Raw genomic sequence first — 27273 nt, forward strand, 5'->3', positions numbered from 1 at the left:
CTGTTACCTTCTTTTTTTAAGTGAAAATGTTTTTTTGTGTCCAAGCATTACCCTGTTTTACTTGTTGGTTTTAATTCTTATTGGGGGCCTATAACACAAGGGAATTGCATGTTATGGTGGTGTGGTCAGACAATTTCCTTTGTACACAGCATGTCCAATTGAGGATGTAGAGTGGCTAAAACTTCCAGTACATGAGCACCATATGCCTATTACCAGCTTTAAAATGGATCATTTTAATACTGGGATTGAAGGTGAAGAATGGATAAACAGTTAAAATAAGTACTGAAGATAAGTCTGAAGATAAAATGTACAGGTACATGTGATTGTTTTCATTCCAAGTTGACCGGCCGGATGGCACAGTTGGCATAGCGTCTGCTTCGGGAGCGATAGATCCAGGATCAATTCTGGGTTGAGTTGAAGTTGTAACTTCCTCGCTTGGCGTTTAGCATGAAGGGGATAGTGCAACAACTGGCAGGCGGCGGGGCGGCTTACTTGCGTTCAGTATGTCGTTTCAGTGAAGCAGCGCTAGATAAAAGAGCAGTGGAAATCCGTCCTGCGACAAGGATTTGCACCCCAAGGATTCCTTCATTGTCACATGACTGAAAAATTGTTGAGTACGATGTTAAATCTCAAGCACTCACTCACTCACTCATTCCAAGTTGGATTTGTGCGTGCTGTGAATTCCGTAGCCACTTCTCCTCCTTATGCAAATGACAGCACTGCTATGTCAGCAGTCATGAGTGATGTACTACAGCTGTTTGGCTACACACTGATGCATATTATCATAACACCATGCTCTAAGACAAAACACTGACTAAATCAATTGTCATTGTTTATTAAGTTAAGTTGGTATGGCAAAATAACACTGATGTGGGTTATGTGTCCATATACAAGTATATGTTGGGAAGCCTTCATATTTTTGTAAGAATAATAAAAAAAAAACAGCAATTAAGTTGCTATTGTGAATATCCTCAAGTAACTAGTTGACATGTTGTACATCTACAGATACTTGTGCCTTATGCATTGTACACTGTTTCAACATGGAGTCAACTTATACTTTCTTTTACTTACTAATTAATTGAACAGCACAGACATTTCTTTTTGATTCTTAAAAACATGAGTTGTGTCCTTAAATAGGAAAATATTTCTATGCACAATTATTTTGTCTTTACATACACACGCATTACGTACAATGTGTATGTCTGCATGTGTTGGGCTGTAGATCTGTGAACGTGAACCACTGTTCATGTGGAATTATCCAATATGTTGATAATGTTTGACCTATTGTCTAGATTATAAGTACTTGACTGTACACCTGCACATGTGTATGTATCCCTGTCGGATAACACGAGTATTAGATGCATGGATTTAATCATATCATACCAAAGTTCAGGCCCGGCTGTCATAAACGCTAAATGGGTAGGATGTTCATAGCATGTAACATAGTCAATTATCAGGTAATTATTAGAGTGGAAGTGTAATTGGTTGATGGATCACCATGTACAGAAGCATGTGGGTATACTAGTATAACATTTGCCAGACTTATCCGCCTTGTTGTTAGGTCATCGGTCTTCTTCATTTGCCATGACATACATCATTACATTATGCTTGTTACTGGCACACAGTTATACAGAATCATTGAATATTGAATTGCCTATTAAAGTATCATATCTATAAGGAAATTTTCAGTATTTTGTTTTTCTTGAATTCAGTAATGGCTACATGATACTCCAGTACCCTGTTTACACATATTCGATTTGTCATGTTGCTTTAGGTTAAAAATAAAATGTAAGGCTTTGACATGGCTCTTTGGCCTTTAGATTTATTTATTTATTTATTTACTTGATTGGTGTTTTACACCATACTCAAGAATATTTCACTTATACAACAGCGCCCAGCATTATGGTGGGTGGAAACCGGGCAGAGTCGGAGGGGAACCAACGACCATCCACAAGTTGCAGGCAGACCTTCCCACGTTCAGTCAGAGAGGAAGCCAGCATGAGCTAGACTTAAATTCCTTTAGCTTTTTGACTACTTGCATTAAACGGTTTTTGAGACCTATAAGCTACAGATTATGTACAATACTGGTACATGAATATCTGCAATGTATCTCTATACCAGTAGAGGAATATGCAGAACCTGTTACAGAATACAGATGCAAGCCTATGTATGTAGCTGAGCTTTAAGCAACTTTGTAAGGAGGCAACTTTGTTACTACAATAGATATATACTTCCTGTTCTCAGTGGATATCAAATATACTTTACTTACATATTGTAATTATATGGTGATGTATGTAGAGGTACATTTATCCTCTAGAAGTGAAATGTATGTAATCCAGTGTTAAACAACCTAAATGTACTTCCTTGTACTACCTGTACATAAAAGGAGCAGCAGAAGATATATTATATGTATGCTCTAAATAAATGGGAGCATTCAGCTAACTGTAGCCTACATATTGTATGTATATTTATCTGTTGCGAACCAGTGTGTGTGTGTTCCCTTCTATAAGTTATATATGTAGTCCTGTATTGGTCTGAAATGTGTCACTCCCATACACTTGTATGTACATGTAGCTGTATGAAATATAGTAGTTAGACCACTTCTTACTTTATATGACACTTTAAAAAAATGGTACTTGTTGCTGCCTCACTTGGCATTCAGCTCTGAGACGCTGCAGCAAGGAAACATGACTGGTTCAAGCCAGGTGTCAGTGTAATGTGACTGGGTGGGGTATCATGTCTGGTGTCTTAGGCATGATATTTCAGTGATGGCAGCACTATGGCTGCATGAATTCGCTCTGCCACAAGAAGACACAGTATTTCTACGGGCACCAAATGACTCCTCATTGTCATTTGACCTAAAAATTGTGAAGTAGGACGTTAAAACCCTGGCCTACACACAGGGCCTGTACTTCTTCTTTAAGAACTGGTTAACTTTTGGTGTAATTGCCTGTATGCTTGGTTTGCATGGGATGCTGGCAGTGATCTAGTGATCTAGGTGCTGGCCAATCAGTCATTAGAACAGATGAGGTATGGGTTCAGATCCAGCCTTGGACAGGACAGAATTTGTAGATTCTCCGGGTAACAATAATTGGTTGACGTCACTTAAGTGGCTGATTGTGAAGTCTAACATCAGTGAAGACCACTTGTCTAATCCGCTAATACAGTGTGCATATATCTATGTCACACGTAGAAACATTTGTCAGTAACTAGCCAATGGTGTGTGCTCTACCTCAGGCACTCTGGTTGCCTCCACGTATAAAACTGACTGCCATCATAGATATGTAAGTGAAAAATCCCTGAGTATAGCATTAAACAAGAATGAAATAAATAAACTAACAAATTGTCGGTCCATTTGTCAGTAATGGTATTTGAACATTAAGTAGACAATAACCTTATTCATTTAATATCCCCATACATGTTGGACAGACTGTAATCATTCTTTGTTTGAAGCCTATGATTGGCCAACTCTTGGAAATTAAAGATCTAGAAGACATATGTTCTAATTCCAGAACCATTTCCCTAGTTTATATATATTTGGCCTAGTTTCATAAGGAGACATGTCAGCATACACATGTAGGCTGTATGTAAATATATTTTTTCTTTGATTTCAGCGTCTAACCAGCACCAGTACTGTCACCACCGAAGAAAATTCCACAGTGAACACCACGACTCCCACAACCAACACCACCAACAGCACCGCTCCAACAACCGACGACACCAACACCATGACTCCCACAACCGACACCACCAACGACACCACTCCCACCAATATGACTTCCACATCCACCTCTCCCACAACCACCAACACCACTTCCACAACCACCACCACCATCACCACTCCCACAACCACCACCACAACCACCATCACCACTCCCACAACCACCACCACAACCACCACCACCACTCCCACAAACACTACCGTGACAAACCTTACAACAGAAGTGACCACAACAGGTAATGCTGTCATTTCTGATCTTGTAGCAGGCCTTCACCTCTAGCTCCATATAATCGTTAAATCTAATTGTTCAAATTTTGTCTTTTGGATGTAACTCGAACAACAGTCTGAAAAAGGGCACTACTCTGTAGTTTTTACAAGAATTTTTTTCTCTCTCTCTTCCAGTATTAGTTTCTTTTTATTCTTTATCTCTATCTTTTTCATTGCAAGGCCAGAATAAAAAAAGACTAACTTTCCCAAACCGCGACTTACACTATTTTTACCGATAGGGTCGGTACAGAATTTTTATGGATGACCTAAAGGTTTTTATATAAGTTAAATGGGGGGCCTCTGTGGCTCAGTTGTTCAGTGCACTAGCGCAGTGTATTGACCCAGGAGTCTCAGCAATGCGGTCGCTGTGAGTTCAAGTCCAGCTCATGCTGGCTTCCTCTCTGGCTGTATGTGGGAAGGTCTGTCAGCAACCTGTGGATGGTCGTGGGTTTCCCCCGGGCTGTGCCTGGTTCCCACCCACCATAATGCTGACCGCCGTGGTATAGGTGAAATATTCTTGAGCACGGCGTAAAACACCAATCAAATAAATAAACAAATAAATAAGAAAGTTGAGTGTATTATAATAATAGTTATAAATAAGTTGTTGCTGATCGCATTTTAAGAACGTTCATGACTACAGCCCATTATCCACCTAGCAAGAAATAGTTGTCATAATATAAAGTTTTCTTATTGGGGTGTCAGAACATTTTTGTTCTGACTGTATGTAGGTCAATAAATACGTTTGCAAACAAGGAAAAAAATCCAAGTAGTGAGATCTGCAAAAGGAATTTCATGAGCATTATTTTTAGACTATCATTAAAAGTATCTTTGTTGCGGGTAACCCATCTGACTCTGCAAAAGAGGGTCCCAGTCTAACATCTTTCAGGTGTTTGATAGAATTTCTCTTTTTCTTATTTTTTTCTCAGTTTTAATTTCTCTCTCAGTTTGAATTTAACTTTAACTTCCCTGTATTTTTCATCAGTCAGAATTCTTTCTAACTTATGTACATAAATATTCATGTATATATATGTGTTTATCTTAATTTGACTTTGAGGAGCCTTGCTGACTGATGGTTGAAGTGCTGCCTGAGTGCAACTATCAGGCTGTTGAACATTGAGGATGCTTGAACTGAGCCCTGGCTGTTTTGACTGCAGCTCTAAGCCAAGATTTAAGAAATAATGTTCCTGCTATGTGTGTTCCGGAGCAGTTTTATAATCAGTAAGGTGGACGAGGTTATTATTTTTAAAAGGTTTTAACTTCGCCCACATTATTGACTATAAAACTGCCACTAGACATCCATAGCAGGAACATTATGTCAGTTCTGTAACCCTCCGCAAAACATTTAATGCGGGTAATCTTTTAATGAAATATGAAAAACTTCAGTCATATAAACACTTTCACACCCATACGAGGTGGTGTTGGAAGATTCCAGCAAATTTATTCTAAATAGTGCGCAACCTGCAACGTCATGAACACCAGGCAAAACCATTGATTCTAGACAAAAGGGGTACTAGTCTACATAGCTACTGATTTCTGCTCGAATGAGTATCAAACTGATGGGAAATGCGGTCAAGTGTTGTGAACGGTGATTTATCTTTCTATGACATAATTGTTGTCACCGGGAATAGGCGGATAGCATGCCAGTACAGCGCAATGACCCAGGAACCTCCCACGAATATGATCGCTTTAAGTTCAAGTGCAGCTTGTGCTGGCTTCCTCTCTGGCCATACATGGGAAGGCCTGCCAGCAACCTGTGGATTGTTGTGGGTTTCCCTCAGGCTCTGCCCAGTTTCCTCCAACCATAATGCTGGCCGCAGTTGTATAAGTGGAGTATTCTTGAGTAAGGCATAAAACACCAATAGATAAAATCAAATCACCAGGAATGAAATACAAAGTCGCAAATCATCCCTTATAAACTGATTGCATATATTTAACCCTTTTGCGATATCTTTCGTTGAGGATAGAATGAAATTAACAAGGCCTCGAGAAGTTGTTCTGTTACACCTGGCATGTGGTATTTCTCTCCGTTCATTTTTGTCAGAGAAACAAAATCTTATTTTATAATTGACTTGTCAGTTCTCTTCTCTTCCGAATAAAACATGACATTTATAGTCTTTGATCGCCTTTCTTATATGTAATACAGAAATGGTGGAGGGTTATAGAATTGTCAGCTAGAAGTACATGTATCTAGTAAACATTAGTGGCATACTTTGGGCATTCTGGGTTTACATGACAGGTGAGAGCCGTCAATTTAATGACAAATTAATGAGCATGGCCTTAAACACCAATCAAGTGAATTTGAAAAAAATAAATATTTGACTTGGATTATCATCAGATGGTTTTGTCTTGTTCAGCAACTACTTCAGGATCCAGTGCAACTACTTCAGAATCCAGTACAACTACTTCAGGATCCAGTTCAACTACTTCAGGACCCAGTACAACTACTGGCGGTCCAACTGATAAAGAAATTGGCCTTATTGTTGGACTTCTCATAGCTGCCACCCTGATTATTGCATTCCTTTGCTTTGTCTCGGTGCGTTACTGGATAACTGGGTAAGCCTAATCCCAGGCAATGTGCAAACTGTCTTGCTGGTCAAAATGTGAAAAGAAAAATGGCTTTATATCACAGAGAAACACAGCATTTAATTGTGATGTGTTAATTGTGTATGACAGAGTAAGGATAATTGAGGTTTATAGTTTTGTACACATACTACATTGTATATCTATAGACTTGGGTTGTAATTAACACAGGGTGGTCATGGATTTCCCCCGGGCTCAGCTTGGTTTCTGCTTGCCGGAATGCTGGCCGCTGCTGAATAAATGACATATTCTTGAGTATGATTGGGAGTAAAAACCCAATCCAATAAATAACAATTAACACAGTACTTAAATCATTAAGTATGGTCACAAAATGTGAGCTAGGACAACTTAATCTCCTCTAGGAGAACATTTTGGTAATATGTTTCTTCAAGTGAACACATTATGGCATTTGTGACATACATGTATAAATCTGTTAATTTCATTCCCGTTAGTGAAAAATGACAGGGTTAACATTGATAAGAAAAGTTTATATATTTATCGAGAGTAGAAGAGATGGGCATTAAACGCTAAGAAGCTTTTGTGTGATGATGATTACATTTGAGTACTAGTAGCAACATTACTAAGTGTTAACATAGCTTATCTCTCTGATATCTTTTATACCACTTAGTCTAGTTAAGCAGAAGCAGAAAAGTGTGGGAAAAATTTAGATACCACATATTTTCGAATAATGTCAGAGGCCAATTGGTTGAGATGTTTGTCTTTCAGCCTCAAGAACACATGAGGTGGTGGTTCAACCCCAGCCTCAGGCACGATCTCACTGATAGATTTAGCCAGGGTGTGTCTCTGTGTCTTTAAGACACCCATTTCTGATGCAATTAACATGGTAGGGATACAGAAAATAGGAGAAAAACTGGAAATGAGACGGCTAAATTTATGATGATCTCCGACCATGTGGCCCTCAGCATCTATATTGCTCTTGGGATGGTCCTAAATGATGTTTGTTGAAAATCGTTTACAATCGGCCAAAATGACGTTGATATTGAGGTCACACTGTGGGTGAAAACTTGTTGTGGAGAAGTTTGTCAGTTTTGTACAAAAGGCTGATAGTTAATTTTATAACCTGTCTGGTTTTTTCCACCAATAAAACTGTACCCTGTCATGTAAGTAAAATATTCAAATTTAAGATCAAATTTAAATGAAAATAACATTAACAGGTCTTTGTTATTATTACTCTCATGTTATGCAATGTAATATAAGGCAGATGCTGAGAATAGATTATTGTAATATATGGAGCAATTGTATAAAGCATGTGCTTCCTTCCAGATCTTTCAAAAAGATATGTGTCTTTGGAGATAGGCCCGAATATCAGCCTCAAAAGAAACCTCATCAACCTCAGCAGCCCCAGCCTGTACAGGAAGATATTACCAACTATCCTCGTTCTTTGTAAGTACTTAGCTGTATTCTCAGCCTGTGTCAGTACATAACACGAAGAGAAACCTCACCAGGCTCAGCAGTCCCATCCTGTACAGGATGATATTGCAAGCTATCCTCGTTCTCTGTAAGTACTTAGCTGTTGTCAGCGTGTGTCAGCACATAACATGAAGAGAAACCTCACCAGCCTCAGCAGTCCCATCCTGTACAGGATGATATTGCCAGCTATCCTTGTATCTCTGCAAGTACTGAGCTGTAGTCAGCCTGTGTCAGCACATAACATGAAGAGAAACCTCATCAACCTCAGCAGTCCCATCCTGTACAGGATGATATGGCCAGCTATCCTTGTTCTCTGCAAGTACTGAGCTGTAGTCAGCCTGTGTCAGCACATAACATGAAGAGAAACCTCATCAACCTCAGCAGTCCCAGCCTGTACAGGAAGATATTGCCAGCTATCCTTGTTCTCTGCAAGTACTGAGCTGTAGTCTCAGCCTGTGTCAGTACATAACATGAAGAGAAACCTCACCAGCCTCAGCAGTCCCATCCTGTACAGGATGATATTGCAAGCTATCCTCGTTCTCTGTAAGTACTGAGCTGTAGTCTCAGCCTGTGTCAGTACATAACATGAAGAGAAACCTCACCAGCCTCAGCAGTCCCATCCTGTACAGGATGATATTGCAAGCTATCCTCGTTCTCTGTAAGTACTGAGCTGTAGTCTCAGCCTGTGTCAGCACATAACATGAAGAGAAACCTCACCAGCCTCAGCAGTCCCATCCTGTACAGGATGATATTGCCAGCTATCCTTGTTCTCTGCAAGTACTGAGCTGTAGTCTCAGCCTGTGTCAGTACATAACATGAAGAGAAACCTGATCAACCTCAGCAGTCTGTCCTGTACAGGATGATATTGCCAGCTATCCTTGTATCTCTGCAAGTACTCAGCTGTGCTGGCAGTCTGTATCAATACATCAACCTCAACATTACGTTTCAATCAACGTCAACAGTGCTCAGACAAATAATTTTAATACCCTATTTCTTCTAAAATTTGGGACACCTGGTCTGCTCGTGTTAGCCAATGTACATGTAACTCTAGCAGGAATATTGAGTTTCTTTGTTCTCACGTGATTAGACCATCTGTTGAACAACATACTCATATCTTTACTTTTTCAAAAGGATGGTAAAGAAATGTATTATTCTACTTTCAAGACTACTAATGTCTGTCCCAAATTTTAGAAGAATTAAACGGGTAGTCAAAGAATTTTTAAAAAAATTTTGTGAATTTAAATAAATTATGTTTGGTGCTGAATTTCTAGTTTAAGCTCCTTTGAAATAGCTATTAGGAGTTTTCTTTGATGGCAGTAAAATTGTTTGCAAAATTGTGCTAATGGTATAATCTAATGGGAAAAATTGTTAATTTTGACAAAGGCTGTGTTTCCATTTTCAGTCCAATAAAGTTGAATGAGCTACCTGACAAGTACATTGAATTATCCTCCAACTCTGGTCTGCCATTCAGACATCAGTACATGGTAAGCATATTTACCAGATATGGTACAAATGATAGGAATGAAGCGTACAGAAAGCATACAAAATGACCTAAAAGTTTACCAAAAAGAGTACATTTTGAGAGGAAATAGATTTCATAAAATATTTCCCTTGATGTTTTCCAGGAACATGCGTTTCTATATTAAAAATCAATAAAACTCCTAGATGTGCAGCATATTGTTGGGCGAAATTTTAAGTCATGTACTATAGTTGTCATGTGCATTGGAGTTAGGAGATAAGTAAACTTCAAATTTATGGCAACATTTTATTACTTTTTTTCACAGTTGCTGATGGAAACTAATATTTGTCCAGAACATGGCATTATTAAGTAAAAGAATAATAAATACATTTCAGTAAACTGTAATATGCCATGCTGCAATAAAAATGAAAAAGTTTTATAAGATTTATGTGTTAACGGAATTTTACAGCGCTCAGATTTTCTTTATGATATATGAGCTTCATTGTCACAAGAAAATGCATTGGAATGGTTCATTGTTCCACAGAAATCTCTCGAGAGCCACAGGGCTGCACGAGCAATGGATAGCAAACAGACTGTGGGAAGACCTTTTCAGTTTATTCTGTTATTGACCAGCTCTGATCTTTATGTGTCTGTACTCAGTTATCTGTTTTATGTTGGGATACATCAGTATGTAATCAGCAGAGTGACTATAATAATCAAGAAGTACATGGACCACTGTCATCCATCTAAATTCACTGTGATATACCTTCCTTCAGTCTGTTATCTGATCTCGTGCAGTCTTACGACATCTCTCTCCACAGATATCTTACGACATTTCTGCAGTAACCATTCATTGTTTGCAGATGCTGACCAGACTGAGTCCTCGGCACCCACAAACTGCTGCTCAACACCCGGAAAAACCATTTCAAAAACAGATACACAGATATATCACCCTGTAAGAATATAATTATTATACCGCTCCCCAATGCCACCCTATGTCACCCCATCCAACTCCATACCACCATATAAAACCACATACCATCCCATTCCACCCCAACTCACCCCATCCCACCCAATACCACCCATACCACCCGAACCACCCATCCCACCCTATCCCATCCAATACCACTCCATACCACCCAATAAGACCCACAACACCGCATCCCACCCCATCTCACCCAATAAAACCTCATCCCACCCAATAAAACCCAATCCCACCTCATACCACCCATCCCACCCTATCCCATCCAATACCACCCCATCCCATTCCATACCACCCAGTAAAACCCCATACCACCCCATTCCACCCCATCTCACCCCATAACACCCATCCCACTCCATACCACCCATCTCACCCTATCCCATCCAATACCCCCATACCACCCATACCACCCTATCCCATCCAATACCACCCCGTAAAACCCCATACCACCCCATAGCACCCATCCCACCCCATACCACCCATCTCACCCTATCCCATCCAATACCACCCCATACCACACATCTCACCCTATCCCATCCAATACCACCCCATACCACTCCATACCACCCAATAAAACCCCATACCACCACATCTCACCCCATCCCACCCAATAAAACCCCATCCCACCCCATCCAAATACACTTAGTGAAGGAGGATACACTGTTTTCTGCTCGGCTGTCCAGCTGTCAAGAATTCAGCGTCTCCATGATATAGTGACTCAAACTTTTTGGATTGATGTGAGATTAAAGGTATGATGGCATTGCTTTAGGTGGTATATGTTTGGCCTAAATTTGCTAGACTGTTCATCTGTGGGGTACATGTATTTTTTGCCTGTTCCCTGGCCTTTACGTTTTTGGATTGATCTCAGATTTAGCCTGTGTTAAGCTTTGCATAAAGTCTTGCACTGGTAATATGTTTTAATTCCATTTAATTGCTAATGTACGTTTGTTTTTTGGAACACGGCCTCCAGTTCTGTTGATACAAGTCGATGCCATTGTGTGCATATTTTAAGCCTACTGATTTTAACCGATGTATTAAGAGTAAAGACACTGTTAATAACCTGTCGGATGAGCTGAAAGGCTCATCATCAGACGACAACAGATGACGTGCTGAACGGTCATACATGCAGGTGTATTAAGTAGGAAACTTTGTTATTATAATCAAACAAGATTTGTAGGTTTGCAAACTGAGTTGTATTAATCATCAAAAGTTTTACCATTTTTAACACTTAACTTTCAGTTGACCATAACCGTGTGCATCTGAACAAGCTAGAGGATGATGAATTCTCGGACTACATTAATGCCAGCTATGTGCCGGTATGGTGTTAATATGTTTCCTGATATTACAAGATAATGTAACCTTGCCAACGTATTAAGTGCAGCCTGACCGTCTAATTATTCAACTTTTGATATTTAGATCCATGTTAACACTTTACATGATGCAATTATTGTAAGTGTAATTTATTTATTTGTCTGTTTATTCATCTATTTATCTATATGTCTGTTTATTTATTTGTCTATTTATTTAATTGTTGTTTAATGCCATGTTTAGAATGAATACCATCAATGTATTTATGGAGATTTATAGATGAACAAGGCTTAAATGCTTGAGGTCTGTCTGTGAGAACAGGGTTATCGCTTCGCTAAGGAGTACATTACCTGTCAGGGTCCCACGGAAGATTCTGTCAACGACCATTGGAGAATGATCTGGGAACAGAATGTCAGAGTCATCATCATGGTAACCAAATGCCAAGAGGGAGAGTTCATTAAAAGGGTAGGTCAGGCGCTGATGATATCTCCTTGACAATACAAGCTGTAATTTTAACACAGTTTTTGTATTGTCTGTGCTTTTCATTGCTTTATTTTTAACTGTTAACAAATATGTCCATTTTCCCTGAATTTAAAATCTTAATGTATGGCTATCCATTTGAAGTAAAATTGGTTTGAACACCATAAGCACTAATGTTCTGTAAAGATTTTAATGTTAACTATATCAGAGGCTGATGGTAAATCACTAATTTTGTGTTGAGCATTAAGACGACTTCCCTGTGGAGACTTAATGTAGGCCTATGCAGTACCTGATATTTTATTTTGTCATCGAAAAATGCTTACTTTTGATCTGTGAGTATTTAGGTTTCATGGTATTCACAAGCAATACAGGTATTTCCACAAATATAAACTTCACATTCTGAAGTTGGCTTGTCATCACTATTGTGCCGAAGAAGCCTAAAAAGCTGATGGTCACGCATTCTCTGTACTATTATAGGAGAAGTGTCACCAGTACTGGCCAGACAAGGACTCTGTCCCCGTACAATATGGCAGTATTACTGTGGGTCTCCTGTCATCAGAGAAGTACTGCCGGGATAACTTCAAGATGCGCAAACTGGATGTCCGAAATGTGAGTCTTTGAGCCATTCTGAAAGTTGATGTGTTTTATTCCAGGCAACATACACATATTGCTAAAAGTATGATAGTTATCAGAGATGTTTGTTGATTTCCCATAGCTATGGAAAAATTAAATTGGCCCTCAAGGCCCGAAAGAGTAAATGTAAACACGTACATTATTTTGTCCCACTTCAAGCAAAATGATTTTGTTTAGATTGGTTGAAATCAGCCACGTATTGATTATATTACTGTGTACTGTATTACAAGAGTTTATAAGGCATGTAGTAGATTATTTTTCATCAAAACCTTCTTCACTGCTGGCCAGATATCAAAATAAAGAGAGTGTTCTACAGGAATTTTGAACTAAGTATGATTCTCAGTTAAATAAGTTTGTTACACATTCACTCAGTAACTACATATTCAAAAACAACAATGTAACTAAATGTATTATTCAATAATGCCCTCTCCCCAACTATGTTGAGAGATATGTGTTATTTCTGCATGGTGTCCATTGTCCATGGTGACCTTGCCTTCACAATATCTCAGTACTATACATAGGACGACCTTCACCAACTTTGTCCTGATGCTCCATGATTGGTATCATCCATGAGAATCATCCATTACTATTTTGTTACTAATGACAAGTGGCCATTTGCTCAAAGGGATCATAAGCCTAAGTTGATTGTAAATCACTAGGATCACAAAAATAGTTCTAGGTAACAAATTGTCTTCCCCCCTGCAAGAAAGGATTCTAAGCTGGTATAGTTATAATTTACAATCAGAAATTACGATCGGGTCGACGTAGTTGTAAATGTTTACAATTGCCCCAAATTTAACGTTAAGTACAAATACTTGCCTTAGGTATGCTGTTCATTAGTACTTTTCGACTCAGTGTGCAAAGATGTGCAATGTAATTTTTGTCTCAAAAGGAGGTTAAGAGCATGTTTTCATATGTTGTTGTTGTTGTTAACTGCTGAATCATTATAATCGATGTAGAACTCTTTTGAAAATAAAGGCAAGAAAAGTTATTGACCGGTGCATTGTCCATTTACACAGGCTACCTTTATGATTGTAACTTAAAAATTTACAATCACCTTACAATTCCTTTATGCCAGCAGCGTAACTTATTTCTACAGTCAGTGTAAATTCAATTGTAGGGTCTACAGTCAATTGTAGTTACGACCCTTTGTGCAAGCGGGCCAAAACCATCAATTTTTGGGGGTTTCTTCATCTGTCCATTTACTGGCTCATCAGTAGTTTGAGGTTGTAGCAGTTAAATTTACAACCTTGTCCACGCAGTCTATATCCTTTACCACTGTTTATGATTGTGGTGACTGCAGTAATGATACTAATCAAAGTTTCACTTCTCCTTGTTTGGCCTTTGCTGGGCAAGTTATTTATTGTGCTCTTTTGGAAGAAGACAAACACTTGAGCAATGATGTCACATATTCAAATCTCTGGTGCTCTCTTAGTTACAGCTTTATATTAGGAGATTTGTCAGGTATTAGGTGAGGTACAATGGTATTCCATAGGCTCTGCCTAATAGGCCTGGTCTGAATTACCTCCCTTGATGCACCAGGACTGTAACGTTTTACTACGAGAAGTGGGACCTCATCTATTAAAGCATGCTGTATGTAAGTTATGAGACGACAGTGAGAAAAATTTTCTAAGCAACAGAATGTGACAAAACATATCAGCCTTCGAGAGTTGCAGAAATGTCAACAGATCTGAAGTGAAGTAAATGTTATGTAGCTTAAGAGTTTGCTCTTTAACTAGCTTATACTGCTTTGACACCGAAACTTGCCATTCTCTGCAGTTCTACCTAACCACAACTTGCTCCCGAAAACGCACCTTTTTAATGGGAGAGTGACCTTTGTATTAGAATGAGGCTAATATTTAAGGTTTATGAAGCCTGGCTTAAGTTGTTGACACAAGCACTTTTGACACAAGAGGCACAACTCAAATAAAGAAGTAAATCAGTGTATTACTTTGTGTATGTTTTCAGGGTGTGGAAACGCGTATTGTGTACCACTTCCAGTACCTGCGCTGGCCTGACAAGCAGAACCCTGAGGACCCTGAAGGATTGCTGGAGTACAGGGAGGCCATCCGAGACACCATGATGCAGTTTGAGGATGGTCCTGTCGTGGTTCACTGCAGGTAGGCCTACATCCTCATCCTCCACATTCACATCATCCACATCTTCATTCTCCACATCGACATCCTCATCCTCCACATCCACCTCCACATCCTCATCCTCCACATCCTCATCCTCTGCATCCACATCCTCCACATCCTCCGCATCCACATCCTCCACATCCTCTGCATCCACATCCTCATCCTCCACATCCTCATCCTCCACATCCTCATCCTCCACATCCTCATCCCCTGCATCCACATCCTCCATATCCTCATCCTCCACATCCTCATCCTCTGCATCCACATCCTCATCCTCCGCATCCACATCACCACCCTCCGCATCCACATTTTCATCCTCCACATCATCTTCCTCCACATCATCATCCTCCACATCCTCATCCTCCAAATCCACATCATCCACATTCACATCATCCACATCCTCCACATCCTCCACATTCACATTCACATCCACATCATCCACATCCTCATCCTCCACATCCTTCTCATCCACATCCTTCTCATCCACATCCTTCTCATCCACATCCACATCCTCATCCTCCTTATATAGCTTCTCACACATAGCTCTGTTATATATTGTTTCTGTTTGTTCGTCTATTACTCAGCTTCTGGGAAGACCATAAAGTACCATTTAAGACTTACCCTTGTTAAATGAAGGTTTCTTTCATTCATTTATTTATTCATTCTGTCTGTCTCCTTTCCTCTATAGCATTGGGCTAGCAGTATTAAATCAATCAAGCCTGGAACCAGTAATGTCACATCCTTGAATCTAGCTCCTGCTGACAGCGGTTTGGCTATGACAGTTGTCATGCAATATGTTTAAGTATAAGGCTCCAAGTACACGTAACTGGCGACTTGTTTCCCTCCTAATTAGGGCTGTGTGCATCCTCTGTGAATTCATCTGTGTGCAATACCAGGCCTTCTGGCATGTTGCAATCAGTTTCTACCTACTTTGTACCACAGCACACTACACGTGTGTCACGTGATGCAGTGAGACATTATTATGTAATCAGTGTATTAGCACTCCCTGTCTCATTCCCCTAAAGCAGTGGTCTCAGCATAGCAGAATTATGTAATCAGTGTATTAGCACTCCCTGTCTCATTCCCCTAAAGCAGTGGTCTCAGCATAGCAGAATTATGTAATCAGTGTATTAGCACTCCCTGTCTCATTCCCCTAAAGCAGTGGTCTCAGCATAGCAGAATTATGTAATCAGTGTATTAGCACTCCCTGTCTCATTCCCCTAAAGCAGTGGTCTCAGCATAGCAGAATTATGTAATCAGTGTATTAGCACTCCCTGTCTCATTCCCCTAAAGCAGTGGTCTCAGCATAGCAGAATTATGTAATCAGTGTATTAGCACTCCCTGTCTCATTCCCCTAAAGCAGTGGTCTCAGCATAGCAGAATTATGTAATCATGTCACTATCCCGAATTAGCTCTGGCTGGTTCAGCTTAGAATTTGTGTCCTGTAGGTTGGTTAGGTACTGTAACGTGTACATATACTAACATAGAGTAGGGGATTACTTCCTCTTACTTGCCTGACCCCTGTCATATTAAAGTGAATATTTTTATAGTATCGGGTTTAAAATCCCATTTAAATAAATAAATGACTTGCTATTTACACAAGCAGGGTTAAGCCATGGTTTATTACATAACACATGGATCAGTGTAGATATATATCAGTATTTTATGGTGCATTTGAGAATAATTCATCTATGTGTCACTTGTCAGATTATATTGCTTTAGGAGATCCCTGGAGAAAGAGAAACTACTTAGGTACCTCCATACAGACCTGGTGAATGGTGAAACTATACAGCCATACAGCCATGCCTGCAATAACTGGGTTCCATATTAACAATCACCTCTCATTCACTATATATCATCCTGTAGTATTTAAGGGACTAGTGATTTGTATGATCAGTGCTTACATAAATACAGTGTTACCCCTTCTCAACAACCCCCCCCCCCCCCCAAGCTGTGCAGCCGCATAATCGTGTAATTTGTCAGCCTTATAGCCCTTATTATTGCAATTTTCACTCCTATTCAGACCATCAGATATTGATTTTCACTAATTTGAACGGTTAAATTTGTCTTGGAATTACAGTTGTATTCTGTATTGTTAAGCCCTTGCGGCATTTGTTTATGATGTTGATTTGTACTACACATAATGTACATATAATTACCACTGTGTATTATCATATACATGAATAAACAATGTCTGGTGTTTGCAGTGCTGGAGTGGGTCGTTCTGGGACGTACATCGCCGTTGATACCTTGTTACAGCGCATGGAGGACCATGATACCGTGGATATCTTTGGATTGATCCTGAAACTGCGTAACTACAGAGTTTACATGGTGCAGACTGAAGTAAGAATGTCATAGGTTATGTTCACCGTGTGAAAAAAAGCAGTACTGTACATTTGTATAGCTTTTTTTACCTCATGATACGCCATGCATAGGTATCGGTGTCCAACAACAGCCTTTAACAGGGAAAGCTGTGTTAAACAAAGTGTTGGGCGAGGTGTCTAAAAAAGTACAGCGTGTATTGACCTGAAGTATTACATGCATATAAAGCACAACACAAGGAGGATGTCCCATTGCTGAAAAGCTCTGTGTGCATATTAATTACCATAAATTACCATAATTCATGACTTCAGTACTTTAATTAATTATGTGTTGAGCTGAAGTTTTGCATTCATACAGGAGAGCGCTTTGGTAGCCGTGCTACAAGATCTAAGTTATATTTAACCTCAACATAACAATGGATATTTTTGTAGGAGATGTTTGAAAATCCCAAATGAGGTAACTTTTTATCCCATATTATGCTGAAGTTTTTCTGTATGCACAACCAGTTTTGACAATATGCAGGTTCATACATTATTATACAAGGTTCATATATGATTATTAGTAGGTTGTTGTTTGGACTGGGGCTGTTTCATTCACATTTCTGATCTGACTCTGGACCTTTCTGAACAATGTGAACACTAAGGAATTTGTGCCCTTTTAGACATGGATTCCAGTTTTAGTGGTTCATATTTTGATGAAATGGGTTCTTATGAAACTAAGACATTAGATTTCATGATCAGAACTTCTGGTTTTCATGGTAAATGACTGAAAACTCAGGTGATGTTCCAGTACAGCTAAAAGTACTGGTTGACTTGATTGGCATGTTACTATTACTGTGTTTTCCACATGTTTCACCTTGTTTTAACAAAGCTGTTACACCTGGTAGGGTCGAGTACTTTATCCCTTTGTTCCATTTGCTTCTTGTTTTGTCATCTCACCCACTGTTAAGGGTGCATGAAGCAATAGCTTTTTAAATACTCTATTTTAAAGTTTTTGAGTGATGAAATAAGAAAATATTGCTTTGTGTCATTGAATTTAAACTTGAGATGTGCCCAGTAATCTAAAGTGGTGACCAGTGTGGTGATTTGTCAAAATTTGAATTTTTCAGTGGGTTGTCTGCCCTTTGCTATATTACTTGACCTATATATACTGTGTTTGAAAGACGTCTCGGCTTTGTTACAAGGACAGGATATAAATGTTTATCTGTGCATGCTTGGTTTTGCCCTGGGTTTTCTGTTAATGCAACATTATGGTCAGTCTCCAATGTGAATGTTGTACCTTTTACCTGATTCTGCATGAGAATTCTGTTTGTCTTAGAATGATGTTTTCAGGTTTGTTTGGGAGATGCAGGGATATCATGCTGGAAAACTGTCAGATTCAGCACTATCAGTTGTATTTCATGACAGTTTATATTTACCTCTATAAATGCACTTTTTGGGGCCAAATTTTAGGTCATTTGCCATAGACATTTGCTCACTTGTGTTTATGCACTCCTGGCTTTCATCTTCCAGGGACAGTATATGTTTGTACACCAATGTCTGCTTCTGGCTATGGATAACAAGAAAAAACAGGAAGTGGATGCTGGACATGTCTATGCTAACAGTGTTCCTGAAGGTAAATCTGGCCATGATATTCTTCCTGATCAGAACAAAGACACTGCTTCCTCAGTCAGAACATATGTCTCAGCTGACAATAACGGCAGAAAGCGTTGAAAATAATGTCAGACATTACTCTATTTTAGCAAGTATAGCTCAAAGATGGATTGATGTCCACCACATTAAGTCTCCATACCTTAAATTCAGTTTATTACACTTATGCTTCTCCCAAACTGAGTGCCATCTTATCACTGAAATATTCTTGAGCACAGAGCCTAATGAAATAAATAAAACAATGAGAATAAATTTACATTTGTTAAAGGTGGGTTACATGTAGCTTAATAAGTTGGAAACCAGTCAAAAATCAGTAGTAGAAGAGTTATGTCCCCTGATACAGTTTTTCAGTATTCCTTCTTTTGTTGGAGGGGACTATACATTTTACACCTTCTCTTTCAGTCTGTCACAAATCAGTTTTCCAGACTTTCTCTCAAAATTGTTCATCATCTTGAATTGAAACTTCATACAGTTTTGGACCGTTTTCCCACTTGTGACAAAATTATAACTTTTTGTCCTGTTTTGGACTTGGACACTTTTCCAACCTTTCTGTCAAAACAATTGGTTTTTCTGAATTGAAACTTTATTCATGGCTTCACTGAGACAAGTTTAAGACCTTGTTCAGGTTTTGAATGATTTCATCCATTTTTAACAATAGTTGACAGAGCTGATCAGGTCAGTTGGGACATTTACAATACTTTCAGAATGTCTGTTTTTCTTATTATCTCCAAAACTACTAGGGTCAAGTCTATGAAAATCCCTAAGTATGGTGTAAACCTGTGTGTAACATGCATTATGAAAATGTATAACTTTTCAGGTGGTGGACCTTCATTAACCAAATGGTCTGTGCTTTAGACTTTTACAGTGTTTAATACTTGACACAGTTCACATATTTTGTTTAAATACATTCTTCAGAAACTACATTACTTTATTATGAAAAAGTAGTTCCAGTACCAAACTGATTTAAAAATAGCAGCAACTAAAATATCTTCAGTACTGTGTTGATCCAGAGTTTAATAGAACAGCAAGTTGATGTTGTTGTTTTGTTTTTTTTTTGTTGCAATTGTAGAAGACTTCAACCCTTATGAAAACATTCCACTAGCTAAAAGGTCAAAAGATGGAGAGCAGAAGACTCTGTTCTCCTCTGGCAGCAGGAAGAGGAAATCCAAGGTCGTGGGCAGTAAATACATAGAAAAGGATTATGAGAATATTGCCATGATAGAGGATAAGAGGAAAAGCCCACCCCCGATTCCCACAAAACCAGAATCACCCAAAGAACCAGGACAGTACAATAAAGGAATGACATCCTCTCGAGAGTTTCTCTATGAAAATGGAAATGTGAATGATGGCAAGAATGATGTAAAAGAATCTTCTGAGAATGAGGACTCATACAAGGGGAATAACCCTAGCTCTGAAGTTGCCTCAGATGAATCTATTGTTCTGGTTGAAGATAAATAAAGTGTATCATGATTTTTGTGATTTGTTAAACAAAACACACCTGGAAAACATTCATCTCATCCTGAAATATGCCTGGATGGTTTTCATGAGCTTCTCATCTAGTGATGATGCCTGGAGTGTACAAGAATGGAACTGCTGATCATTTTGTTGTTAAGGTGTTTCATTCAAACTTCGTGCGATCTTCAAAGGGTATTGGAGTTTTATGTACCACTTTCTATCAAGAAAGTATGTTTTGTTTCAGAAACTACATATATTTGTTAGGTTATCTTGATATTTTATAAATTTGCATTGTATGTGTACACAGAAAATTGTATGCCACTCTCTAAGCAGTTCTAAATGCTAGCTGGTTTTCTTTTCAGCTTGTTTGAGAATGTTCAGGTGTAGCCACATTCAGTAGTCAAACTACTGTACCTGTATGCCCTGAAAACATCTGTATGTCACTGGAGTCTGTGCCCAATATCCATTATGTGGTTATAATTAAAGGGCAACAAAGGAACTTAAAGCTGGCACTTTGGAGTGGAGTTGGGAGGCAGCATCATTTTTAAACTCATGAGGTGGCACTAATGTTATGAGGACCTCAAGTTGTTTTCATGTTAACAAATTACAGGGTACAAATTTTCACTGTACTGTTGTATCATCGCTAATGTGAGGTCATTAGTAAGAAAGGAAGGTTTGACATCCATAAAATGGTGTCAGTGTCCCATATGCAGCCGGGGCCTATGATGGAGACAGTTCTATTGCTTTCATTGTGTTGAACAACTCTGTCTCTTGTAGACTGGAATTTCTCTTGACAGCAGTAAAGGCCACATTGGTAAGTAAACAGTAATGATTGTGATAGTGGCATATTGGCTGCCATGTATTAATGATTCACATATGCAATGCATATGTACCTTACCAGAGGTTACCATATTTGTAGAGGAAGAATGATTCCTAAATTTTGATTTCATGAGAAACCAACCGTGTTCCAAAGGTGAACAGAATATTTTTCCAAATGTGTGATACAATTGTGTGAATGGAACTTTGCACTGGAGCTGCAGCATTGGTGTACATGAGAGAATGACCATGTGTGACAGTTGGTTTATAACATGTCCACAGTAATAGAGGAAAACAAGGAACAACAGAGGAAAACAAGGAGCAACAGAAGATTTTCAGGAAAACAAAACTGATGAACATGCAGAACAGGATGTTGGAATTTGGTAAACGAGACCGACTTGAGTTAAAAGGGTTACTTTTGATTAACGAACACATTACATTTCAATCATTTTTTTTCTCAAGAAAAAATGTTTGATGTAAGTGGTGCCAGACCTTAAATTACCATAGTTTCGCATAGATTTTTCTTCGCATTGACACATCATACATTTAAAATTAATTAATTATATCCATATATGTCGGGCTAATCAGTACAGTGGGTTTTGCTATTTTAATGAATGGTTATATAGATATCAGTATATCAGCACATTGTCTCAAAAAACAAAAACCCGGACAAATTGTTTAACGTACATATATTACACTTGTATGTATTAAAAATCAAAAATTAGAGAAGATTCACAGTGATTATATAATACATAACCAATATCCATTTAGTGCAGACATTTCTCAGCTTAAGCTTCGTTCTATAGAGCTGGTACCCACTGAGAGGATTGCAGTGCTTTTTAAAATGAGGAACTTCAATTTTCTTGCCAGATGTTCTTATTTAGTGTTTATTTATGTGTTTATATTCTTGCTGTGCATGTATGTGACCTTGCTAAACCTTCCTGGGTCTGCCAGTAACCTGCGGATGGTCGTAGGTTTCCCCCGGGCTCTGCCTGGTTTCCTCCCACCATAATGCTGGCCGCCGTCGTATAAGTGAAATAGTCTTGAGTACGGCATAAAACACCAATCAAATTTCCTGACAACAGTTTTTAACTGTAGATCTAAGCCCCATTCTTGACAGTGGCTGAGATCTTCATACATTTCAGTTACTGATGCTCCATAATAATCTCATTTCTCACTTTTATACTGAATATTTATGTGCCGATATAAAGAAAATGTGTATATGTAAACGTGTAATAACCAGATGCAGAAATATATATATTTTTTCTATAATGTTATTTGATAAAGCTGTATGGAATGATATGTACAGAAATGAGTGTATTGTTGATATGTATTATGATCCTGTCATTTTAACTTAAAAATTAGTGAATGAACCAAGATACATGTAGTTGGCAGTAATGAATACTGCTGGAACAGAAGTCTTATAAATATAAGTGTAGTTGTTATAATTGTTCTTTTTTGTTATACTGTTCTGTCATATACTTTTGCTTTTCTTTTTTTGCTTCTGAGAGTTTCTGTGTTTTGTAACTTTTGGGTTTTTATCTCTCTGTTTCGCTTCTGATCCTTTCAGTAGCTCTCTGCTTCGTACCTATTTTGCTCTTGAGCTTTTTAATAATCATGTCTTTGTACATACATGTATTGTGTCATATGTGCCTTTTTATTTTGCTGCTGATCAAGCCTGTTGATATTTTTTTCATAAGGAGGGTAACATGCTTATATTTAGTGCTGAAATCCAGACTCTTGTTATCTTATTCTTTTGTGTTGCTGCCATACACTTATATGTATTTAAACTGTATGAATATCCCACTGCAAGCTTTCCTGTAATACACATAAAGGCATAGGGTGCATATATAAACAATACAATATTCAGTTTGTAGCTAAAAAGTGAAACGTACTTTTGTACATCTACAAATGTATTATATTGACCCTGATCACACCAGGGGTAATTATTGAAATTTATGTGTGGCTGACAGCAGTGTGTAGCCTCTTGCTTTAAATAGGTAATGTTTTGCAAAGTTTCAAAATAGAGATTAATATGAGTGTAACGGAAATATCGGACAGGGTTGATGAAAAGCAGAAACCTTTGCGGAGATATAGCATTTAGCCGTGATGTTAGAATCTGTACTAAAAGTATTTTAAGAAGATTCATCATTTTATTTCATCTTCTTGGCTACCATACTGGAGGTTTTATTTTCGTTTATGTGCCTATGAAGTGGTGTAAAAAATTTTGGCTAAATAGTACAACTAATGTCGGATTTTGAAATTTGGACATGTGCTGATAAAATCATGTCTGCATGAGTGCTTTAAACCAGACAGAAGTAAAAGCAGCACGATATGTTGTATTTTTCCAAATTCTGTTACTGAATTATAATTTGTAGCCTTGTAGACAATGTGATTTCACAATATGAGATCACTGCATGCAGGTAAATTGACTTTCACATCTTCTGTACACATTACATTATAACAGCAGTGACTCACAGAAAATTCCATTGGTGGAGATATCTCACCACCAGATATGTATGTACTGTACTAGATAAGTATTATTCTAGAACTTAGGAAATCACTTGAAGCTGAAGTAGTGATTGTAATTTGACAAAGAATCAAAATTTCTGAGAAATGTGAACCTAAAAAGTTGGTACATTGATTCGATCTTCAAGCACCACCTGATTTGGTGGCATTTGTAGTCACATCCTTATGAAGGAGTGCTAAATTCAGTGTCACATTTGCCTGATTGTACGTACGTTTAATTCTTCATATACATGGTCTGACATTATTAATAACTGGATTTCCTATAACTAGAATGTAATATCTTTTATACCTAAAATGGAGAACATTTTTTTCTGAATAATCTGTACTAGTAGTCTCAATAATCAGGTCCATGATCTTTGGTTTATTTTCGCAGGAATTTGTATTATAAACCGGGTAATTGTTGGCATACATCTTTGCTGTAGGAAATATGACACTGACCAAATGGTCACCGTTGTCACTGGTTATGTACACATGAATTCAGTTTCAGTTCAAATGTAATAAGCAGTTACATGGATGGTTGAGGATCCAAAGAGTATGAAGGATAAATGAAACGTGTAATAATTCAGAGCTGTGAAAGTTATAGTTTGGGTCACAGTGTAACACAGGCGTCATGATATTTTTATATTCTGCTGACAGAAGTGTTGATTTCTGTATAACATTGTCACATACTAGTATGAACTGTATCAAATCTGCTTAGAGGAGAAGATTTGGCAGTAAAACTCCATAAGGGACGTGAAAAGATGATGGTTTCAAGGTTTCACATGAACTAATAATTACTTTGTATCTGTTCCTTAAACTGCATAGAAGTTAAAAGAGAAGATGTTTGTCAGCGGAGACAACTAGGGCAGCCATGTGGGCCATGCTGAACTCTACCGAGTAGCCAGCAAAGCCCATTGTTTTGTGCATGCTTGCCATCCATATTGCTTATATAAGAGGAGTTTATTCATCACAGTGATGTAGTTCTGTATTTGTCACATATTATTCACACTTTAAAGAAACTAAGGCTCATGAACTTGTAATCAATTAACACAGATTGATTCTGTTACCCAGTGCTTATCATAAACCTCTGACGGGAGTAGGAATTATAGCTTAAAACAGAAATCTACGTGATAGCTAGGGTTGTATTTTGTGCGAGTTGAAGAGACTGAAAGAGGAAAAATACAGCAAATTCTGCTTGAATTGTTAAAATAGACAGTTTATGATCAATCGTGGGTATATTCTCTTTAGGAAATGGAAAATATTCACGTTTCATGAAATGTACATTTATTGACCACAAAGCTAAGATTATCCAACTTATTAACCCAGGATTTAATCATGGCTTCTTGAGGTAACTAAATATAACATTTTCTTGTTCATGTAAGTTTGAAGTCCCAACCGTCAATTAAGAAGGTTTCTACATGTGTCAGTCATAACTAAAGCCATAAGTAATGCAAATACTTCAACATTAAGCCAAACATGAACTACTTGTTCATTTATACTTACAGCTATGTCTTAAGTTGTGAACTCATTTATGGTAAGATCTGCGTTCCTTTAATATCATGAAAGATAATTACAAATTTAAACTGCTGTCTTTAATAAATAGAACATTTAACTATTTCAAGTTGCCATCTACTTTGTACCTGTACCTTCTGTATTACAGTATTGATCGTTATTCTATAGTTTGTTACTGTAGCAACAATTTGTTACTTGCTATCCTTTGTAATAACATTTGTCAGAAACCTTCTTTCATGGATTTAGTAATACATGTTAAGTTGTACTTTCAGGACCAAAAGCTGCCAAGTCATACTGTATTTTACCCTGTTTCTGTTTTCCTTTGCTGAATCTGCTCAATGGCTGCTATTATTCATCTGGTCTTAAACAACTCCATATTAGTCACTCAATCTGTCAGCTGATTGGTCAATTTTTTAACATCATATCCTTTAACATGGTCCAAATTTTTAACATCATCTATTCTTCTATTAGGTCTTCTATTGGCATGTTAATTAATACATGATAAAGTGTGGTGTCAAGCAATCATCACCAGATTCCTTTTTTCTACTGAGATGAATGTCTTTTAATCAAAGATAGTTTTTAGCTCACCGTTACAAAGTAAGGCAAGGTATTGTGAGTGTGGGGGGAAAGTGCTGTCATTGTCCGAGTAAGCTAGCTTTTTTGTTTGGGTCAGGTGAGAAAGGTTTTATGTTTGGGTCTGCTAGCCTTACAGTTTTCACGTCACTTTCATGAAATTTGGTGGGAATGATGAACATTGATTCGAACATTTACTCATGTTGATTGTAAATTAGAGCTGTTTGCATTTTTATTTGAATTAGCAGGTTTTGGACTTTTGTCCAAGCTGGCACTATAGCAAGTGAAGGTAAGGCTTTTTGTTAGTGTCAGCTGCTTCCACAGTTGCTGAAACTTGGTGGGGACAATGGGTATGCTTTGAAGACTTCATGAAATAAATAATTCTAAATAATTGGGTATATTTATATTTTTAATCAAATTATCAGGATTTTGACATTGCCATTTTATCTGACCGACTACTATTCATTTTGGTTGGCCAAGGGAAGATTTTATGTTTGGGTCAGATATTCCAACAGTTTTTACATCATCTTTACGAAACTTGATGAGATTGATGAAGAGTATTTGGCGATTTACTGATTTTGTCAAGTTAGGGTGTCATTTGAACTGAAGCCATTACTGACAAGCTGTCGGGTTTCTCATAACCCGTGTTTTACCAGGTTCAGATATTGTGTTCAGAAGTGATGCAGTACAGGAATGATTAAAAGTTTCCCACCAAATAACTGTCATATAAACTATGAAACAATTGTGAAATGTTTTGGTGAGTAATAATTAATGATATTCTACTGTACCTGATGACAAATGGTTTTTAACGATTTCACAGGATCCACTGAGTGTGTAAGAAATGTGTTACAAACTTAGTGGCTGCTTTGGAATGAACTAAAATACGTCTCACGGCTGTCTCCTCAAGTGAACTGTTTGTACTTGAAATAATTTTTCTTCCTAATTGTATAGGGCCAATGATGTGACCATATAAAATTTGATGTTGTATTCTTGCTTTTCTATGTATTTGAGACTGCTCAACTAAAACAGATTTAGAAGAAGCATATTTTAAGTATTCTTGGACTTTCTATGTATTTACCTTGTATATTTTAATATTACATGTAAAATTCGTTATGACTTCATTGTTTTTTTTTACACTTGCCCACATGCTGATGAACTTGTGTAAAAACAAGAAAAATATGTTACGGAGAGTTTATCTATTATTAAAATTTATTTTACCCATGGTTGATTGCTTTGTTTCTGTCTGATATTTAAAGTTTCCTCCAACTTTCTCTTTAACACAGCACTTACAACAATCTTCTCTGCAAAGAACAGGCTGCCGTAACAAATTATTGGCTCATGCATGGGAAGAAAAGTGCCCATAGTTGTATAACATATGCTATAGAGCTTTAACATTACATGCCTAGGATAAAATGAAGGTCTTCTCAAAACGTGTATGG

At 37.9% G+C, this 27273-nt stretch overlaps 3 protein-coding genes across 4 annotated transcripts; 2 read left to right on the top strand and 1 right to left on the bottom strand.

The window, feature by feature from the left end:
- Positions 1–3926: 3926 nt before the first annotated feature.
- Positions 3927–27062, top strand: LOC135468220 (receptor-type tyrosine-protein phosphatase C-like). Of its 2 annotated transcripts, XM_064746348.1 has the most exons (12): positions 3927–3957; positions 6343–6541; positions 7853–7972; positions 9402–9483; positions 10322–10413; positions 11680–11756; positions 12070–12213; positions 12706–12837; positions 14830–14981; positions 17207–17342; positions 18833–18935; positions 20040–27062. In XM_064746348.1, the coding sequence occupies exons 7-12, from the start codon at positions 12142–12144 to the stop codon at positions 20426–20428; spliced, it is 984 nt and encodes a 327-aa protein (XP_064602418.1). In that variant the 5' UTR covers positions 3927–3957; positions 6343–6541; positions 7853–7972; positions 9402–9483; positions 10322–10413; positions 11680–11756; positions 12070–12141; the 3' UTR covers positions 20429–27062. The 2 variants fall into 2 exon arrangements, with proteins under 2 accessions (XP_064602418.1, XP_064602427.1); XM_064746357.1 differs by lacking the exon at positions 3927–3957 and having other exon boundaries at positions 5312–6541.
- On the top strand, positions 10444–10782 carry LOC135474955 (uncharacterized). Its single transcript, XM_064754699.1, has one exon. It carries the CDS (start codon positions 10444–10446, stop codon positions 10780–10782), a length of 339 nt encoding a protein of 112 aa, XP_064610769.1.
- On the bottom strand, positions 15009–15540 carry LOC135482240 (prostatic spermine-binding protein-like). Its single transcript, XM_064762119.1, has 2 exons — positions 15064–15540; positions 15009–15023 (listed from the first exon to the last, which is right to left on the bottom strand). The coding sequence occupies exons 1-2, from the start codon at positions 15538–15540 to the stop codon at positions 15009–15011; spliced, it is 492 nt and encodes a 163-aa protein (XP_064618189.1).
- Positions 27063–27273: the final 211 nt, after the last annotated feature.

The sequence above is a fragment of the Liolophura sinensis genome, chromosome 1 (genome assembly GCF_032854445.1).
Source record: "Liolophura sinensis isolate JHLJ2023 chromosome 1, CUHK_Ljap_v2, whole genome shotgun sequence".
NCBI lineage: Eukaryota > Metazoa > Mollusca > Polyplacophora > Chitonida > Chitonidae > Liolophura > Liolophura sinensis.

Bases quoted from the DNA above. Each gene is read 5' to 3' on its own strand.
- LOC135474955 (XM_064754699.1), top strand. From the start codon at position 10,444: ATGCCACCCTATGTCACCCCATCCAACTCCATACCACCATATAAAACC.
- LOC135468220 (XM_064746348.1), top strand. From the start codon at position 12,142: ATGATCTGGGAACAGAATGTCAGAGTCATCATCATGGTAACCAAATGC. The intron at 12,214-12,705 runs GTAGGTCAGGCG...GTACTATTATAG, and splicing joins AGGGAGAGTTCATTAAAAGG to GAGAAGTGTCACCAGTACTG. The intron at 17,343-18,832 runs GTAAGAATGTCA...TTCATCTTCCAG, and splicing joins TTTACATGGTGCAGACTGAA to GGACAGTATATGTTTGTACA.
- LOC135482240 (XM_064762119.1), bottom strand. From the start codon at position 15,540: ATGTGTGAGAAGCTATATAAGGAGGATGAGGATGTGGATGTGGATGAG.